Here is a 15,088-nt window from a genome sequence, read left to right on the forward strand (position 1 = left end):
CGCTTTTAAAAACCTTCACTGAAGTCCGTTTCCCCAACTGTAATGATCTAAGTACATATAAGATTATTCTGTGTTTTACAACCATGAGAGCAGCCACATGTTTGATGCCACAAAAAAAATAAAGAAAATACAAAGTCTAATCTTTTTCAGATTTGGGAGGATTCACGGTCTGCAGTGTGGGCGGAGCCATTGTGTTGTTAACAGTCAGACTAAGGTTATCACATTTACAGTGTAGTTAAAACACACACACACATAAATCATCATGAAATCAGTACTTAAACTTAACCACGTGATGCCAAACGCTCTGAAACAAACATGAATCAAATAACTAATCATTTGCACGCAGCAGTGACGATATACTAGCGTCTCAATAAAGATCACACTGTCGAATAAATATGAAATTCAAGGTTATTTCTCCCCCCGAAGCACGTGAAGTCGAAGAGCTGTCTCACCTGAGCAGGTTCACCTGAACAAACAAGTCCAAATGCACCTTAGTGCGGCGTGAGAGCAGAAGCACACCTGCACTTGGAGCCCAACAGCTTCTGTGGTCAGTTTAACGTTTCCAGTTTATCTAGACTCCGTCACTCACACAGTATCTCTGTGCGTTTAGATGCGGTTTTCACATTTAAAACATCTGGAGGTTCACCTGCTCAGGCGGGGCCACAGAAACGTGTCACCTGTCGTGTGTTCATGCCCCCAGAGTCGGAGTAGTGACGACAGGTTGCAACGTCAGAAACACTTTTCAGTCTTTTTTATCTCCAATTTGCAGTCTGTTGTTTCACTTCGTATTGCCTCATAAAAACTTTCATATAATTTTATTTTAGTCTAAAAGGGAAATAAAAATATTAAAGTCGCATTCAAACAGTCAACAGAGGCACATTACCAAAAATAGTCCAAAAATGGTGAGAACAATATCCGCTATACGGAGTCCAGAGAGTGCCACTCTACAAAGTTTAATTATAATAAATTTGTAATTTCATTCATATGAAATAATTCACAAGTTAACTTGAAATTTTAAACACTACAAACCAAGCCAAAAAAAAGTACTAATAAAACTTTATAATTTTTATTTCTGACATTTTTTTTCATGAAAATAATAACTTTATCAAAATAATTAAAAAAAACTCTCTTAACCCTCTTAACCCTAAATATCCCACTACTTTAACCCCGTGTTTAAGAGAAAAATAAACATACTTCATACACTCTGTTATTGATATTTATTAGAAAGAATTTCTTCCTCATATTATAATATTATTATTTAGACTTACTTAAATATCTATTTAATCCTTATTGCATAGCTTAGCCAGTTTAATATTTTTGTTGTTATAAGTTTGATTATTATTATTAAACACTAAAAAATATAATATTTAATTTGGCACCTTGCAGACTCCCTACAGTCACCTGTATTTCTGCAGCTCAGCAGTCTCTCACACACACACACACTTTTTCGGGTAGAAAAATAAACCACAGTCCGTGATGCGACGGGTCGGATGGATCTGAAGCAGAATCATCAGGCAGCAGAAATTTGAAATTTGCACAAAAAAAAGAAAAAAACCCAGCGTTTCCACACATGTTGGTGGCGTGATGAGGCGTGATCCGGCGGGTTTACACGTTGATGGCGTGAGCGTGCTTCTTGCACAGAGGTTTATCTTTCTTTGAGTAGAAGGGCTGACCCTCGAGGTTCACGTGGCAGACCTGCAGACGAGAAAACCGGGGTGAAAAACTTCAAACTGACCTCTGCTCCCCTGCATCGAAGATTTAAACAACCGGACCCCCTCAGACCCAGCTGCTCGTGGTCCTTACCGCACAAACAAAGCAGGTATCGTGCCAGGTGTGACCCAGAGCCTCGATGAACTTATCGCCAGCTTCCACTGGGAAGTCGCACCCATGACACTTAGTGCTGAACAGCGCGATGTAATCTGAGCGACACAGAGATAGGAAGTGTTGAAGATGGCAGCCGTGAGTCCAAAAACAGTGAATCATGAAGTACGTAATCCCTGTTAATCTGTTTCACACACTTTGTTCTACTCTTGGATCTTTTTGATGTCACACAGGGCACACAGAAGCTCCACACACTTGTTGTTTGTGGGGGCAGGGCCAATCAAAAGAAAGAGGAGTTAAAATTGAGGGGCTGCACTGAGACTCTGATTAGCAGTTCCTTCTCTGAGCGTGATGCATGTGACAGTTTTTTGTGTCTGCCTGATGTCTGTGCAGCTTTTCTCGCAGCTGTGATGAAGGCGTGGTGTCGGCATACCTTTCTCGCAGTACGGCTCTCCGTCCTCCATGTGGAAGAGGCTGTTTCCAAAGGCTTTCCCACAGGCAGCGCACACAAAGCAGGTGGTGTGCCATGTCTGCCGTAGGGCGTGCATCACTTCCTGCGACATACAGCGTGACAAGATTTAATAAGGTCTAATCAGCCTCTAGTGTCACATATGGGTGGCATTTCAGTGCAAAACTTATGGTTTTATAACATTAAAAAAAAGAAAATAAAATCAGAAATGGTGTCTGAAAATTTCTCACCCCCATGATCTTGGTGTTGCAGCGAGCGCAGGTCGGGGCGAAAAACTCTTCGTAGCAGTTCTCACAGTACACGTTGTTCTGTTCCTCCACGAAGCTGACGTCAGCCAGAGACATGTGGCAGTAGTGACAGTTAAACTCCTCGGGGTGCCAGGACCGGCCGAGGGCCACCAGGAATGGACCCCTGCAACAACAGCAGCAGCATTTTAAGTAATTTGATTTTAATTTGCCCTTAAAGTGACATCGTTTCATTAACGTCACTCGTTTTAACCCAAAGGAGGAACCTCAGGAGCAAAATAATAAAGCACCAACAGCTGCAGTTCCTCTGATCTCCACTTGAGGCTCCAGAAGTGTGTCAGTGCGTTACCTGATGACGCTGTTGCAGGCCCCGCATAGAGGCGTGCGACTGCTGGCTGCAAACCTCTCCGCTCTTTGGGCCACGCCTCTGGCCACAGGTGGAAAGGGGGCGGGGCTAGAGGTCATGGGTCCAGGGCTGGGGGTGATGGGGGCGGGGCTGGGAGCTGCATGCCCAGCAGGGGAGGGGTTAGGGATGTACGCTGGTGGGGGAGGGGCGGCCTGGGGCAGTGGCTGCACCTTGATGGTGCTGGAGGTGGTCTTGCCGGGGTCGAACTTATCAGCGAAGTTTGAGTCGGTCACCCACGGGGGTCTGTTGGAGGATGCTGGAGCAGCCAGAAGCGGGGCCGGGGCGGCGGCTGGAGGGCGGTGCTGCGGTGGCACTGCAGCTGGAGCCATAGGTGGTGCTGTGGGTGGAAGAAGTATAAATATGTGTATATAAATATTATATGTGCAAGTTAATATAAACAAAACAGAAACTCACCTGGCTGTGAAGGGTAGATGCAGGCAGTACTGACTACCTTAGGGGGGGCGGAGCCAACAGGGATCTGAATTGAGCTCTGTTGAGTGGGTGGAGCCTGCTGTGTGGGTGGTTGTTGGTACTGCTGTGGCATTGGTTGATACTGCTGTGGGGGCCGAGCTTGTGGAGCTTGCTGCATAGGTGCATGTTGGTATTGCTGTGGTATTGGCTGGTACTGCTGTGGGTGTGGAACTTGTGGCGCCGGCTGCATGGTAGGATGTGCACCGTACTGGCTGGAGAGGGAAAGAAATGTCATTATTACCTATTTAGAATGATTTCCAAATGGTTCTGTCATCAGGTTCAGTTTTGTACTTGGGGGCTCGTCCGGGATTTTTAGTCATAGTGAGCCTCAAGTAGTTAGCCTCAGTGGTAGTTATGGTATTAACTACTTCAGGTTGTACTCAAAAAAAACTTTAACTAAGCTAAGCATGTTTCGAACCACAAGCTAAGTTAGTCATCAACACTGACTCAAATTGTAATCTCATCAATGGGTGTAAAGATCCTGAAAGATGCGTTTTTCATTGTTGTGTCTGACTTTTAGGCTGTAACACTGTGTTATTAAGAATTTAATGCTTTCTTCTAGCAGTTTCCATCTAATATATGTGGAATTCACTAGATTTACTTTGATAAATATTCCAACATTGAATGAAGTTTTAGCTGATATTATTGATGTCTTTGACATGCTTACATGTTCGTGCATTTCATTAGCTATATCAGATATTTAAGATAAAGATAAAGTTTTGCTGTTGTTACACACACAGTAGAGCTGGGTACATAGGAAATCTTCTGCAGAGCTTAGAGTCAAACAAATACTATATACATGTAGTATTTATATTATGTAGTCATTTATCCATGTGATTAGAGTGGATCAGAAACGCTTTTAAAAACTTTTTAAAAATTAATAGCTCCATCAGTGGAGCTATTAATTTGAACTACATTTCAACAATCAATTTAATTTCTAGCTAGCTTTTCTAGAGCACATTTAACTATTTTCACTTTTTCTATATATTTATGAATTTTCAGCTAAAAAATGACCCATAACGTTGAACTCTTTCAGCAGTTTTGCTGATTTTAGTGTTAACCATGTGCTTTTCGGGTTTAGGTAACTGTTTCTGCTGGTTTTAAATTTCTCTCTAAACTGTTTAACTAACCTTTCTTCTAATTTTTGTGAATATGGCGGTTAGGGTTAGTCTAGGCTTCCAAGCATCCCCTGAGGTGCAGATACTCACTGTTTTTAAACAGAAACCTCTACAGACCACATTCAGGTTTGGTTTGCATCCTGGACTGAGTCAAAAATGCTCTTAAACTGGTTCTAACTGTGAATCGTCATCTGAATATAGATAAGTTGCAGTAAACAGTGATTACAGCCAGGCTGCTGCACTGTTTTATGAATCAAAAATGTAATTTGTGAGCCAAAAGTTGGGCTTTGGAGTGATTCGAATGTTTATGATGTTTTTACACTCTCTGGATGTGTCAATATAATATTGTCACAGACAACAAGCATATAGAAACTAGCATCAACAGCTTGTTTGAAAGAAAGAATAAAATGTTGAGCAGGACAGAAGCACAAAGGGTCCTCTTTCAAGAAGTGTTGACAGGTTTTGGGGTGTAAACCTGCAGTTTTTCTTTCTGGGGGTATCAGTCTCAGGTCTGGGTGTTTAGCAGCAGCTTAGCTGTATCAGACTTACCTGATGTAAACAAGGTTAGTGTTAGGGTAGAGGGCTTCAAACCAAAACTGAATTCAGCTTCATTAACAAACAGCAACAAAAGCTTTAAGGTCCTTCCTTCAGAGGGCGTTAGCAGAGACTCAGCCTGTTATTCAGCTGATGAAATGATGGTGAGGTTACTGACTGTTACTCAGGTGTTACATGATCCTGACAGAACTGCCAGAGTTATGGGTTCAAACACCACCCGTGCACAAAACCCTAACAATCCACTTGTGTGCCGCCAGGAGTTTTAGCTGAAGAAGCCTCCGTTTAAAAGCAGCTGCTGTGTTACTGAGTGCTGTGAAGCCCACGGCCGCGAGCGCACCTGCCCGCAGGGGTTTGTACCTGGAGACTGCAGCTCTGTACTGGAGGCCGAAACCAGCGGCAGGCTGTCTCTTCAGGCTGCGGGCATAGAGACAACAGCAGCAGAGGTCATCCAAACTGAGACGCTACGTCCCCATCCTGACCCCCGCTCTCTCCCCCATGATGTTACTCAGGTGCGACTCGGATTGACCATCAACCTTTTTCTTTCTGTCTAACAAATAATCAATAATCAAATCAGGACCCAAAGACCCAAAAATAAGAAACTTCATCGCCTTCACCAGACCAACAACGCCACAGACAGAAGATCCTTCAGGAAACTGCCAGACAGCTTAAAGACAGCCGACAGGATGACGTCACCTCGCTGCTTTGGTCTCAGAAACATTGGATCAAATGTCAAAAAGGTTTTTTTCTATTCTGCAAAAACATTTGTACAAAGCACAGAGATCAAACCAGAGGAAACTCTGACACGATCACTCAGATGTGGTTCCTGAAAGACAGTAATGGCTCTGAAGCGTGACAACTATGTGGATTTAGTTCAGTGTAACTCCAGCAAATGAAGAAACAACAAAAAGCCGAAAAACAAGCAGATGAAACCCACATGTCAGACTCTCCCTTCAGCACGTGAATGCAACACTGAAAGTCTGGGAGCATATAAAAAATCACATCAACACACCAAAGCTTTGGAGAGCCAAGAGGTGATTATTATTTCCTGCTGAGCAAATAGACCATTTGTCCAGGTTTTTATTTTATTTTACTGAACTCTGTTTTATTCCCCGTGTCCCGTCGTGTGCTGATGTCATGGCTGATCTCAGCTCTTAACCCCTTGATTTTCTTCTTCCTTGCACTCTTTGCAACCTTGTCACTGTGTCTCTTATAATCATCGATGAAGCTGTTTAAGCTGCACAGACCTGCATGAAAAGAAGTCAGCGTAAGCCCAGGTGGGCTTAAACACTCTGATTATCTCAGTTTTTTCCTCTTGGATCTGGATGGTGTCATAGAGGGTGGATATTCCTAATATAGTCATCGCAGACGCCAAAGCCACACCCACCAAACTTGGCCTAAATGCAGGAGGAGGAGCTAAAACAGCTTGTTTCAGACGCAGGATGAACTGTGACTCATGCAAAGCTGCAGAGCTTCTATTTAACAGATTAGCTCTGCTTTAAAGGAACAGAGAGACATCGTAGGACATAAACTTTTATTCTGAGAGTGTTTTCCTGCACACGATAGATTATTTTGATTTGTGAAACATGCAAAGCTACTTCAGAAAGGCTTTTAAAAACCTAATTTATTTGCTTCTACTCAGTTTTTCTTTCCATGGACAGAGGAATAAGACAAAGGATTTTATATTTAGCCAACCAACATGTGTTTGTTAGTCAGAGATAAGCCAGTCAGCACTAGTCATTCTACATTAGAGGTGTACGGACACCAGCTCCTTGTTTCAGGCTGAGGACTTTGCTGCACAAAGCCATTCAGATAAATAAGAAATAATTAAAACTTGTGCCAGAATAAGAACACAGATCCTGAGATAAGCAGAATAAACCACCTTTAACTGATAGATTTTTCCATTTCCCAGCATGATCGGGATCATGAAGCTGGATTTTGCAGTGAAAATTTTCTTTCTGTGTCTTTGCTTCTCTGCTTTGAGGCTTCCAGCTCAGCCCTGTGAGTCTAATCCAGCTGCTTCCTCCTTGATGACTTACAGCTAAAGAGAAAAAAAGCACACAGTCTCTTTATTGGCGGATAAAAGCTTGACCTCTGCTCCTATTGATTCACGGTGAGTCATTGGACGGCGTATGGACTCTGACGAAGGACAGAGGGGAGCCGGAGCTTTGAGGGGGAGGAGGTTGTATTTCAGTCCAAATTAGGGGGGGGGGCAGAGATCGATGGTGCATAATGGAGGGTTGATTAAATAAGTGCACGGAGAATAGAAAGCTCCATCCATCAGAGCTGGGACGGGCTGTACGGGTGGGGCGGGGTCGTCCTCTCGGAGACTCGGCTGTGATGAGATTTCAGACGAGCCGCTGGGGAAACAGGAAGTCATGGAAAACAGACTGAGGGCAGTGACACCTTCAGAGGTCGTCAGCGGACGTTCGGCCCAGCCCTCACCTGCAGCTCACCACACCTGGCTTGTCTGACAGCGCGGACTCTTAGACTGTCCTCGGCCACATAAAGCCCTGTTTAGGACTTCTGAGCCACGCAAGGTTTAAGGTGGTGTAACTGAGATATAAGTAGCCATGTGTCTGCCGTCTGAGGCACCTGATCCCTGAAACCAGCATTAGACCCAAAACTCTTAAACACAGACACTTATTTGCACATGCTAACTCACAGCAGCCTGTTTAAACTGGGCATGCTCCAAACCTGACAGTCTCAGCTGTTCATGTTTCTGCAGGTGAAATGTGGAGATTTTAACTGCGAGCTGTGAGCTTCACCGCCTGTTGATAACCTGATGTCTGCAGAGTCCTGCAGAGTGTCGAGTACCTGCAGGCTGCATACTTTAGTTTGACTGTATGACGTCACACAGGCTGAGAGTAAAAAGTCTGCTTTGTCACGTTTGCGGTTTTTGCTTGACTTTCAATTTTTCCTGCCTCGGCTAAACGTGACAATAAAGAGCTGGAGGATGACTCTCCTCTGCACACTGGTTTTCTCTCTTTAACCAATCAACACCAGTTACCAGTAATCAATAAAGAAAGGACCAAAGAGGCGGGGAGTCCCTCGTGGTGCCCCACCAATTTTTTAAATGATGTTTCCTCTGAGCAAATACACACACACACATTCTCGTTTTGATATCTCAGTGAGGACATCTATTTGACAGAATCCCTAGCTACTCACCTCAACCAAAAATGAACCCCAGCCATAACCTAACTGTAACCCTGAGACTAAACCCACACTATGAGCCTCAAAAATGCCTTCAAACCCGTGAGGACGAACACTGTCCCCACAAGGACGTCGAAACAGGTACACACACACACACACAGTCCGGTGTCCCCTCCTGCTGGTCACATGAGCTCATTACACGTGAGCAGATTCAAAAGGCTTCAGACACCAACCAATCACATCGCGTTTACGTATATATCAGAGCCTCAAACAGAGACCACCTGTGCAGGTGTTCTCATGTCCGGGGCAGATGAGGTCGAGACTACAGGTGAGGGGGTCAGCAGCTGACTACTGGAGCTCTGCTGCCTACCTGCTCCTCTTCACAGCCGCCGCCTCCTCTTCAGTGAGCGCTGTAACAGAAACAGAGGAGAGGGGGCGACACTGAGCACCTGATGATCAGATTTAACTTTAAAATCATTCCCACAGGTAATCGTTTACTCTAATTACACACCTTTGTTTGTATGGAAACATACATGAGTCTGTTCTTGCTTTTATTTGCTCTTTTAAATAATTGAGGACAATACGGGGAAGAGGAAGAGGAGGAAGAGGAGGAAGAGGACACTTACAGGACTCGGTGCCGGTCATGTGGGCCAGGACCTGGAAGGACTTGGACTGCACGTTGGTGCTGCGGCGGCTCCATTCGCTCAGCTCCGGGTCCTTCTCTGTGCTCTGGACGGCCTGATAGACCAGCGAGGCGCTGTCCACGAGGCGGTCCATGACTGGGACAGAACTGGGACCACAGACAGGGGGCGCCACGTCGCCCACGACCAAAGCGAGTGAAAAATAAAGAGACAGTGAAGCACGAGCTGTGGGCCCAGCAGTGAATGGAAACAAGTTTTCCCTGCCCAAAGTTTTGACGTCCTTCTAACCCTGGAATTAAATATCTGATATTTCAAAGGTCACACGAACAAAACGTTACTGAAGGTGATGGAGCAAAGAGGAAGCCGGACTCGCATGTCTGAGGACGGTTTGTTAGAAAAAGGAACAAACGGAGATAAAACACAGAAAGAGGCTCAGAACATTCAGCTTTGAGTCTCTTTGTGTATCTCACGTGTTTAATTTGTGCATCTTTGTGACTTTATTCCATCTGTTTTTCTGTCTCTTTTTTTTGTCCAGCCCAGGCAGACCTGAACCTTTCTGCTCATTTCTACTTCCTTATTTATGTTCTTTGTCTTGTCCTGCACCTCGCAGCAGCTCACCCTGTTTGAAACCAGCTGTTCTGCCTGCTTGCTTCTGATTGGCTCTCTCTTATAAACGGAAACCTCGGCAGGGTTTTTGCAGCTTTGGTCATTTTTCTGAACATCCACCAGTTTGTGCTGTGAAGTCAGTTTCTTCTCTTTCAGGCTGTTTTCAGTCTTTTAATCTTTGTGTGGATGTTCGGGTCTCTTTGTGGTTACAGATGCTAACATTAAAAACTATTAATGACACCATTGTGTTGTTTTCCATCTTTCTGAGGTTTTTTTTAGTAGTTTGAAATCTTTTGTTGTTCTTTAAGGCCCCTCTACCTGCAGTGCACCTGTATTTGGCTCCGCCCTGCAGGACTGCAGCCTGTCGGCTGATTCTGGTGACACGTGTCATGTTTCTGTCTTGTGTTTGATGTTTGATCTTTCAAAGCTTTAACACAACTCAGGGGAACCAAAGCTTTTACTGGCTCTCAGTGAAGGACGCACGGTGAGGGAGGAGGAGGATATCATACTGGACTGTAATTGGTTTTCCAGAGATGCCCCCTCCTGTACAGATGAGTAGTTTTATTCAGGCTTATATTTCAATAAGAGCGGCTTTATCGGGGTCTAAAATTAGAGAGGCTGAAATAAAGAATGGGCATGGAGACCTTTGGAGGGGGACAGTACACAGCGACAGCGCTACATCTCAGAGGAAGAGCAGGCGAGGAAGACACCACCAAAAACACAGCAGTAACATGACTTTATCAGCAGTTTCTGACAAATCAGTGCGACTGGAAATGCATTCGGCAACAAGATGATAGGTAACAGGGTCAAACGTGATCACGAGCGAAGAAATTGGGATGACCTGCTCAGACAGAGGGAACGTCTCTCTGGGGGACATTTGACTCGGACTGGTCCACCTCATACGGACCGACTCCCACAGCACACCCGAGGCTTCAGCCACACAACACACGACGCACAAAAAAACAGGATCCCAGAGCAGCCCGAACCAAAAATTCTGCTTTCTGATATCACGGAAACCTTAGCAGTTCCTCGAAGCCACCACAGAAGAAGTCCCCCTCTCCCCACATGTGCACAAACAGGCAGCACAATATTGCAGCACCAAAATCATCACCACCAGTGTCAGCGATGAGCCGGACGTGAAGCGGGCTGAGACCAAAGAGGACGGACAGAAAGGAGAGGACAGGTGGAGGACACTTAAATAGAGTAAAGAGAAGAAAAGGGAGGAAGAGGCAACGAAGGGAAAAAGACAAAAACAACAAATGAAAAGTAATTTCTCATCAAGAAATATCTGTGGGTTGAGTACTCGAAGCATCAGCCTGTAAACTGAACGCTGCTGCCTGTAACACATCCACGTGTTAGAAAACTACAAATATGGATGATCAGCCCTCAGCAGGACTGATAGTAACTGTGTTAGTCATTACCCAGGTGGTGTTGTGGCTTTTGATGTTTTTGATACTGAGTGTAAAAAACTGGTGGCAGGGTTGAGGGGTGCACGTGGGTACAGAAGAGGAAGATGAGGATGTCAGGAGGAAGAATTAGAGATAAGTCAACGTAGAAAGAGGGAAGGAGGACGTGGAGAGGGAGGAGGAGGTGGTGTTCATACCCAGCGTCGTGGCCCTTGGTCTGTGTTTGTCCCGCGATGGCGTCCATGATGGAGTCCTGTGAATACATACTGATGGGCGTGTTGTACTGGGCGTGGATGATGGTGGCCTTACCGCCGGGGCCTTTTACTTCAATGGGCTTGCTGGTGGAGAGGGCGGAGTCCATCAGCACGCTGGGATTGAAGCCGGCACTGTCGGGTGGGGAAGAGGAGGGGAAAAGGTGGAGATAAAGGAGGCGATGGAGGGACGGAGGTGAGGCGTGTGGGTGAAGGTGATGGGTTTGTCATGCTCACAGCAGACGGACTAGTGAGGCTAAAGTTTTCAGGCTAAAGCTGAATGTTTCCAACAGAATCTCCATTTAAGGTGGAAACCCCACCCACAGCATCACGACAGACTACAGAAAACTCTGAGTGGCGTCCCACAGCGATCCGTTCTCCGCCCACTCAGACTCAAAAATTATGCTGACTTTGATTCATTTGATTACATGTAAAAAATGTATGTTGTAAAACAGATTCCATTAAATATAAATTAGATTTGTGTGATTGAGGTTCACAGGATTAACTGTTAATACCAAGCAGGTCTTCCTTAATTAATTTGAACAAAAGAACCTTTGATTTAATAGATTTCATCTGCTTCAGTCTGCTTCACATTCATGAGGGTGAAGAATCTTTTGTTTTTAGTGCATTATGCTCTAGATAATAACAACAAATATCAGGAATATATCTGTTTTTTATGTATATGTTTTTTAAGGCTAATAATAATAATAATAATAATAATAATCATAATCATAATAATGATAATAATAATAATGATAATAATAATAATAATAATGATAATAATAATAATAATAATAATAATGATAATCTGCATGTTCAGACATGCAGATTATCATTATTATTATGATGATGATGATTATTAATAATCATCATAATAATAATAATGATAATAATAATAATAGTACTGAGTAAATGACTAATTTTGTATCTTAAGCAGAAAACTATAATTTTTTTCTGTTTTTTGAGTACATTTAAAATCCACAGATAACAAACATAATTATATAGTTAATCTAACTGATAACAGAGCTCGTGCATACAGGTGGATTAAGCAGCTGTCACATGAACTCTGGTGACCGTCTAATAAATTCGTGCCACACTGCAGATGCTGAACCATTAGATGAATCTACCTCAAAGCTTGTTGCTGCAAAACGCTGATAAAAATACTAAATTTAACCCTTTTTTCTGCAAATATTGGACTTCCAAAGGACTCACTGGACACAAGCTGAAACCACTCCTATAAAATTAGGTCATTTTTTTGTGGGTAATAAATACAACATGAGCGATGGTCTTTACAGCTGCAGAGAAAAAGGAAAAGTCTTATTTCCACTTCAACAAAACCCAAACTGGTTTCTGCACATTGGTTAGAAACGACTGACGATGCTTTAAATTTCATGCTTGAAACATTCGCATGCGTCCACCGCAAAACGTCACAGCAGCTCATTTAAGCAGTGCGTCAAACCATGACCTTTAATCCCAGAACACAAACGTATCAGAGCAGGAACACAGCTGACATTTAGTCCACTTCACTGCTGCACAAAAACAACCTGAAGGCTGAAGCTTCTCACGCTCTAGCAGGCTTTTATTCTGAAAACTTTCCTGTAGAGTTGCCTCAGAAAAACACCAAATAATGAAAAAACCACAGAAAGCAAAATGCATCATGCAGCCAGCTGTTCCACAATTTCAGTTTGCATGGATAATTTTGAAATAGAGTCTGTAAAGCTGCAGGACCGCACTCGCCATCACCCCACGCCATGCCTTAAACAAACACACATCCAAGATGCATTCAGCTGCAGAGGATACTAACGGTGGAGCGGCGGGGGGGAAAACCTTGCTTGACCAACAGCAGGGACAGAAGAGAGGACGAACACGTGGAAGGACAAAGGAGGGAAGACAGAGGAGAATATGATGTTAGAAAACATATTCAGCATCATTCACTGTCCATCAGAGGTCAGAGGTCACATCCTCTGTTGGCTGCTGTGACGTCCGCTCTGCGAGTGAAGAGGAAGATTTAATCACAGCCTGTTCACAGATCCCACAGATCCCACAGATCCCAGCTTCAGGGGATGGAGCCTGAGGCAGACTTTGCTGGGGTCACGTGTCTTCTGGACATTTTTTAAAGTTTCTTTGTTTTGGTCTTCTCTTATTCTGTCTTGTCATCACAGATACATAATTATGCATAATGTTATTTATCTGTTTACCTTTTCTTAATTTACGATTCTAATTCTTTGGATTAGGATGTATTTTTCTTCTTATTGCTCCTCTTCTCATTAACAGCAGTGGTGATATTATTATTATTGTTATCAGTAATATTAGTAGAAATAATAACCAGGGGTGTGCATACTTAAGTGTAAACCTATTTATGGAAGTGCAGGAACGTATCAACGTTAACTTTGAGACGAGCTACTGTACATGATTAATATAACATGTGCGGAAAAAACACATAAATGGTGATAATCTTTGTGAGTTTCATCTAAGAAGAGTCAGCGACATATGTGCATATGGTATGATAATTACAGCAGGATCATTATTATTATGTGTGTGTGTGTGTGTGTGTGTGTGTGTGTGTGTGTGTGTGTGTGTGTGTGTCCAGAGGGTCCCCTGACCTTTAAAAGCAGCCAAACAAACTAACAGGTGTTTGGGCTCTTCGGTGACGGAGTAACTGAATCACATTATTAATGGCGCGCGTGTGTGTGTGTGTGTGTGTGTGTGTGTGTCACTGTATACGTGTTCGTGACTGTAAACACACACCTCCACTGCAGCTGCAGCTGATGCAGAAGTGTTTGGATCGGTCGGCTCATTGCACCTTTTTCTGTAAAGTAACGTGTGACGTGACGCTCTTCTGCTCCCAGCTTGGAAACAGTCACTGACATCGCAGCACAACACAAACTCCACATAAGGTCAAAGGCTAACGCTGAGGTGGCCTAACTCATGATTTACATAGAGACAACATTACACAGCAATCTAAGGTTAGCCAGCTAGCTGTAACTTAGCTGCACAGCACGTATCTGAGCTCCATCGCGTCCAGGTCAGCTGTTCATATTTGCAAATGCACATTGTTGCAGTGGCCTGCAGTTTGCATGGGAGACGCCAGCTTGTCTGCAAACACTTGCCAAGTACAATCTGAGAGGTGGAGCTCCTTCAGGGTATGAAAACATCAAGTCCGCATTGAGAACATTAGTAAGTTTTAGAGTAAGTGTGGTGTGTGTATGGGTGGAGCTGCAGTTTAACGTGTTTTTTTTAGGACACGTGACAGCATCACTGATTTGGTTTCACTTTTATGACACTGAAGGTTCAGATGCACTCATGTTTCTCCTCTTTGGAGTCAAAGGTCAAAGGTTACTGAGATTACTGCAAGGTTAACATGAACCTATAGTATAAAAAGTCCTCTTGAAGGGGGCGGAGCTAAAACAGCTTGACCTATAGGCTGAGCAGAAGCCCAGTATCAGATAAAGAAGGATTATTTCAAACTGTGAATCATGCAGAGCTGCTGAACGAGAATCCAGGACTATAAATGTAGAAATGAGCAGAATGGGTCCACGTGAATTATTTTGTATGAACCGAGACACCGGAGACAGCAGTTACTGGTACCGCACCAAACAGGAAACGTATTTTTCTTCCTCTTTGAACCATCTTTGAATCTGTTTCTGCTTCTTGACCTCTCATCAAACATGTCGCCGGGCTTCTAACGCCTCCACCTACCCCGCAGGCCGACCCGCCTGCATCGCGGCCATCTCCCTAAGAGTTTCCTCTGAGTACAGGCCGATGGGGGAGTTATACTGCCTCCTCTGAGCGGGGCTGACCGCCGCCGCACGCCCCCCGGGAGAGTCTGCCTCTGCAGGCCCGGAGGAGGTACTGCGGCCGTTTACCTGCACCGATGGAGGCGTCAGGAAGGGGAGGAGACAGGAAGGAGAGGGAGCAGAGCACACGCTTAAAAGACGATATATTTTTT

The 15,088-nt window shown here is 44.2% G+C and overlaps 1 protein-coding gene across 4 annotated transcripts in view; it reads right to left on the minus strand.

Moving 5' to 3' along the window:
- Nucleotides 1-768: 768 nt before the first annotated feature.
- The window catches only part of LOC309720579 (LIM domain-binding protein 3-like), a 33,937-nt gene continuing 19,617 nt past the window's right edge, over nucleotides 769-15,088 (minus strand). For all 4 annotated transcript variants that reach the window (XM_082557626.1, XM_082557627.1, XM_082557624.1 and 1 more), the window contains 9 exons: nucleotides 14,839-15,005; nucleotides 8,862-9,025; nucleotides 8,606-8,645; nucleotides 3,356-3,624; nucleotides 2,885-3,278; nucleotides 2,521-2,701; nucleotides 2,255-2,375; nucleotides 1,804-1,919; nucleotides 769-1,695 (listed from right to left, as the gene is read on the minus strand). In XM_082557626.1, coding sequence (XP_082413752.1) covers nucleotides 1,606-1,695; nucleotides 1,804-1,919; nucleotides 2,255-2,375; nucleotides 2,521-2,701; nucleotides 2,885-3,278; nucleotides 3,356-3,624; nucleotides 8,606-8,645; nucleotides 8,862-9,025; nucleotides 14,839-15,005 — 1,542 coding nt within the window. In that variant the 3' untranslated portion in view covers nucleotides 769-1,605. The remainder of the gene's footprint in view (nucleotides 1,696-1,803; nucleotides 1,920-2,254; nucleotides 2,376-2,520; nucleotides 2,702-2,884; nucleotides 3,279-3,355; nucleotides 3,625-8,605; nucleotides 8,646-8,861; nucleotides 9,026-14,838; nucleotides 15,006-15,088) is intronic.

This window comes from Aulonocara stuartgranti (assembly GCF_965226115.1).
Source record: "Aulonocara stuartgranti genome assembly, chromosome: 13".
Taxonomy (NCBI): domain Eukaryota; kingdom Metazoa; phylum Chordata; class Actinopteri; order Cichliformes; family Cichlidae; genus Aulonocara; species Aulonocara stuartgranti.